The 5,139-nt window shown below is 37.9% G+C and overlaps 1 protein-coding gene across 1 annotated transcript in view; it reads left to right on the top strand.

Annotated features, from left to right (window-relative positions):
- GALNTL6 (polypeptide N-acetylgalactosaminyltransferase like 6) overlaps window positions 1-5,139 on the top strand; it is a 952,184-nt gene that overhangs the window by 791,594 nt on the left and 155,451 nt on the right. The window contains exons 5-6 of the mRNA XM_011360343.1: window positions 2,205-2,390; window positions 3,299-3,455. Coding sequence (XP_011358645.1) covers window positions 2,205-2,390; window positions 3,299-3,455 — 343 coding nt within the window. The remainder of the gene's footprint in view (window positions 1-2,204; window positions 2,391-3,298; window positions 3,456-5,139) is intronic.

The raw sequence follows: 5,139 nt of genomic DNA, 5'->3' as shown, positions 1-5,139 counted from the left end.
TGGTGACACAGAAGGATTTCAGTGCCTGAATAAATTACAGTAATAAGATTATAAAGGTTTCTTAAAACGTTTATTATTGCAGGAAGACCTGACAGAACACGGGCCTTTGCAGACTGGCACAGACAAAGCCCTGGTACCGATCACTTATCACTTAGTCATTGCCTTTGACTAAGCGAGTGGATGGCCAGTCTCTGCTTTATTTCCTTAACAAGATAGTAAAGCTGCAGTCATAGTCACAGATGGCACTGTGTTGTGTAGCCCTTTGGAATCTTTCTTTGCAGCTTGCACAGAGGAAAGCAGGAGAGATGTGAGCAAACGGGACGGGGCGGGAGGTAAGCTGTATGCACAGCACACCTGTTACAAAGCAGAGAGAGACAAGGCGGAGCCAACCTGTTAGTTGAGATACTGTAATATGGCTATATAAAGTCCTATATGTTTGTTTATTGCTGGTCAAAATCTTTTTTCTTTAAATTTGTAATAAATAAAATATGATAATTGTCAAAATCTCACCAAGAAATAGAAAATTCATTATTTTTCATTTTTCAGGCAAAGCATTCAAAGTTATTTCTTATACTAGAAATGGTGTCTTTCATCATAAAATGAGTGACTTACTGAGGTCTCCAATTATTGACTTAATAAATGTTTCTTGAATGAGCACTGTTAAGTCTGTAACCAAAGCTTGACCCTCCATCACACTCTAAGAGGGAAAATTCTATATTTCATAGGTGAGGAAATTCAGGCTTAGAGAGTTTCCATGACCTACTCATGTATTTCACTGTCGCAGACCTGCCACTCAAGTTCGTTATGACTCCACATCCTATTATCTTTGCGTTCTATAGGCTCATCTCCCTATCTCTGTTCATTACAGGAAGAACAAAATAGAGGGGAACATATTTTGAGCTAAACGCTCTTATCCTTTTACAGTGAAAATGAGAAAGCTAAATATATATTTTTTTACTTGATCCATTTGTAAAATATAGTTAAAGGGCAGTCAAGGAAAAAAATGAAATCGAGATTTTTTTTCCAACACCACACTAATAAGAAGAAGCAATAAGAACAAAAATGAACCCTTATATACCGAGAAACTCCAAATGTAAAGTAATTCTAACATCTATTAAATTGGATAGTCGGGAAGAGATCATAGATCCTTATAGGAATCCCTGTTGCTACAGATCATAGGAGGAGACAATAATAATATTGTCTTTGATTGCAGATATGCAGAGAAAGTTTGAAAGTAAAAACTACAGAACATACAGCACTAAGATTCCATTTCAGTGACTATGAGACTATACTTGTTAGAAACTCCAGTGAAGCCCTCCTAATGTCTTATATATGAGAGAGTGAAAGCAGATATCAATTGTATGAACACATACCCCGCAGAAAGCCACCAAATTCACTGATTTGGCACAAAAATAACTGAAAGATTGATGCATTTTATCACAGCCAGTAAGAAATGTTTTATTCTATAAATAAGTTATCTGATTTGATTTTGTTCCCAGTGTTTGTTTTTAATTAGGCAAAGACAAACTTCCAAATTTTTGTTTTCGAATCTTAAATAGCTAAGTTCAAAATGACTTTGTAGTATCTCATCTGCCTTCCCCTTTCTAATTTTAACAGCGAGTCAACAATGTTTCACTTTAAATCATAAGCCAGATGCTGAGCTTGCTTACCGCTTTGCTATTACCTTGTGAAGGAGTAGAAAGCTGTTCGGTTCTTGTTAATTTGAAAGATATGTTTCTGTCTTGTGGTTTTACATGCATTATTTTCAACACAGAGAATACTAGACAAAGACTTGCTGGAAAGAACCATCTCATTGAGAAGAGCCCATATGCTGGAATGTTCATCTGACTTTACACTGCAAGAAATGGGGGCCAATGCCCTTCTTGGCACGTGCTGGCCAGGATTAAGTATGGTGGCAGCTGGCCAACAGTAACTGTTTGGGGAGAGCTCTGGAGTGTCATTGTCTTGTACAGTTTTCAAACAAAGAGCAGTATGTGCAGTTTATGAAGCATTTTGGAAAATGTAAAGTAGAAAACCTTCTAGGAATAAAATCTTAGTATTACCCCTCGAGCTGAAGCGAGGAGAAAAATGGATACAAGCTCAGGTTCATCATTCACAAACCCTCCATGCATAAACACCCATGAGTAATTCCACTGCAGCTAATGTATTGTGTTCTTTCTGTACATTCTCTACTTCCTTCCTAGAACACTTGAAGGATAAGTTAGAAGAATATATGGCCCGATTTTCCAAAGTAAGGATTGTTCGCACCAAGAAAAGGGAAGGACTCATCCGGACCCGACTCCTGGGGGCATCTATGGCGAGGGGAGAAGTCCTGACTTTCCTCGACTCTCACTGCGAGGTCAACGTGAACTGGCTCCCCCCACTCCTTAGTGAGTACACCGTACATGGCTTCCCAGTGGCCTGCTGGGGGGATTGCCTTCTTTCGGAGGAAGTGCGTGGTTTGCTTCTATTTAGTTTACAATCTGTAAAAGCTAGAGACTCCTTCAAGAGTTTTTGTAGGAAGAGCCTCAATTCTACCTTAACCACTGCTGAGGACAAATAGGTAACTAGAAAACTGTATTAAAATTGACATTTTAGATAATACCAACTGTAATTTAACTTAAGGTTTGAAAAGGTTTCATTTATCTTAGATGTTCTCCTACTACAGTTGTATTCACTGAGTAAATGCTAAAAGAAAAAAAGTATTCCAAAATATTACATGTAACTACAGTAAGATTAAAATGTATACACACACACACACACACACACACACACACACACACACACACACACACACACACAGTTTAACAATTTTTATAGCATTATTAAGAAATGAAGAAAGAAAATTATTCGGCCCCAGAGTGCAGTTGAATTGTAAGTGCCCTGACATTTCCTAGGATTTATAATGCCAGTTCTTTCCATGGCCAGCACCAAAATATATAATTCCCCATCTTTAAGTGGAACCCCCTCAAATACTCAGAGCCATTATCCAGATAATACGTCTTAAATGCTCTCAATATGATTAAGAAGAAGGACAAAGGCTCTGTCACATTGTACTTGAACTATTAGAAACAGGAAAAAAAATGGAAGTCATTCAAGGTAGAGAACAAATGTATGGCTCAGTTTGAGCTTAACTATTTTTTATTTCCCAATGAAGTCCGATGTAAAATCCAGTAGTGGATAAGAAACAAATCGTAAGCCTGAAGAAAAAATGTTTCTAAAAATTCCTGGTGGGCACATATTGTACTCCTTCCTATTTTTCCAGGTTTTACTAATTCGACTTTTTCCATAAATATAGCCTTGGCCTTGGAGTTAAAGCTAGTAACAACTGCTTTCACAGTAGCTGCTTCGGAAAGAATGATTTGCTGTTGGCTACTGTGCGGGATTTCAGCTAGAACAAGTGAAGAGCTGTTAGTAAAAGACGGGGAGGAGAGGATGGCGAATCAATTGAAACTGTAAAGGGTTAAGAACAGAAAACAACCAGCAACGCATGCCCGTCGCATAACCTGATCCGCACACTCCTACACAGACAACTGCCCAGCCATTCTAATCAACGGGAATGTTTCGGCGCTTCTACAGCCAAAGACTCCTCTGAGCTTTTAATTAAAAGTACCTTGTCCAAGGACATAGCAATTTAGAGTTTCATCAGCAACAGTGAGATTCCCTCAAACTGAATTTGACCTATATGGTGTTGAATACTCGAGAAAGTCAACAAAAGGCCCAATTTATTTATGAGCCAAAGCAATTCCTAAATGCCAATTATCAAGCCTCTGATTGTTCCTATGACTCTAACAAGAAAGGAAAAAAGATGGGAAAAGAAAAGCGAAAAATGAGAAACCCACTTTTTCTCATTAAAGTATTTCATTTCCTGTAGGCCTGATGGATAAGAAATGATTCAAGCTCAGGATCACTATCTTTTTTTATTTTCCTCTATCAGTGTCTTGACACATCATCCAAAATGAAAAAAACAGGTGGAGTCACACAGATTCTTGGTTCATTTTTCACCTTGGGATTATACCTGAATTTCAATTTCCCATTAAGAGTCTGTTTGTTTGATCCCTGGAAATTGAAATGTAGGCATAAGCCTTAGATGAAAAATTAGTCATGCTGCTTTCACTCTAAGCTAGTACAGCTGGATGAGGGCTGAAAGGAAATTTGAAAGGAAAGTTGACAGTTAATTTATCAGACTCATTCTCTTTGGGTCTCCTTGGGACTCCTCGTTGGTCAAGAAACTTGTAAATCAACTTGATTCTGTATTTGATTGAAGAAAGTCACTGAAACCTACTAAAATACATGCCAGGGTGATTGAAAAAATATTTTCGACACAGCAGTGATAATCTCCTCTCTCAAAGACATCTATGGGGAAAAACCATTTAGATAAAGATTAAACCCATTATGAAGCATGCCCAGGTGAAAATGGATACTCATAGGGCTCTTAGTGGAGATTAATTTGAAATAGTGCTGGGTAGGGAGGGAAGGTGAGTCTCTCTGTCTACTAATTAGCTAAAATAAGATTAAGGTGACCCCCCAGGCTCTGTGAGGCCTTCTGGGGCCATAGTATCTAAAACTGCAACCCTTTCTGCATGCCAACATCCCACATTCCCCTTCTCCTGCTTTATTTTCTTTGTATCACATTTATCACCTTTTACCATACATACAATTTAGTTATTTTTTATGTATATTGATTGTCTTTGTTTCATTTCTGAAGAGAGGAGTTTTTGTGGTTGTTATTCGCTATGGGGACAGGCACATAGTTTCTACTCAATAAATGAATTTGAATGAATAAATGAATGAATGAATAGATGAAAAGGCATGTAGATCTGGAGGGGAGATCTGCCATAGGATTCTGTGGTTTCCACACCCTGCCTCATCAGTGTCATCAAAATAATTATATTGAAATAACCAACCTCATTATTTCTAAACAATATGGGGTTTTTAAAAGATATTTAAATGTGTTTTGTTCCACAGGCCACGTCAGGTCTTCCAGATAGCCAGAAAGCAGGTCATACTTAAAAGTTCTGCTTGTCAGACAGCATTCGTTTGTTATAATAAAACATGATTAAATGCACCTTCTTGGGAAGAAAATCCTTCCCATGTAGCTATTCTAGGTGAGCAAAGCATGCAAATGCCAGTTCCCTG

Source organism: Pteropus vampyrus, unplaced genomic scaffold (assembly GCF_000151845.1).
Source record: "Pteropus vampyrus isolate Shadow unplaced genomic scaffold, Pvam_2.0 Scaffold53, whole genome shotgun sequence".
Classification (NCBI taxonomy): Eukaryota; Metazoa; Chordata; class Mammalia; order Chiroptera; family Pteropodidae; genus Pteropus; species Pteropus vampyrus.
Note: the sequence above shows the minus strand (reverse complement) of the source record. Positions and strands in the feature narration are given on the sequence as shown.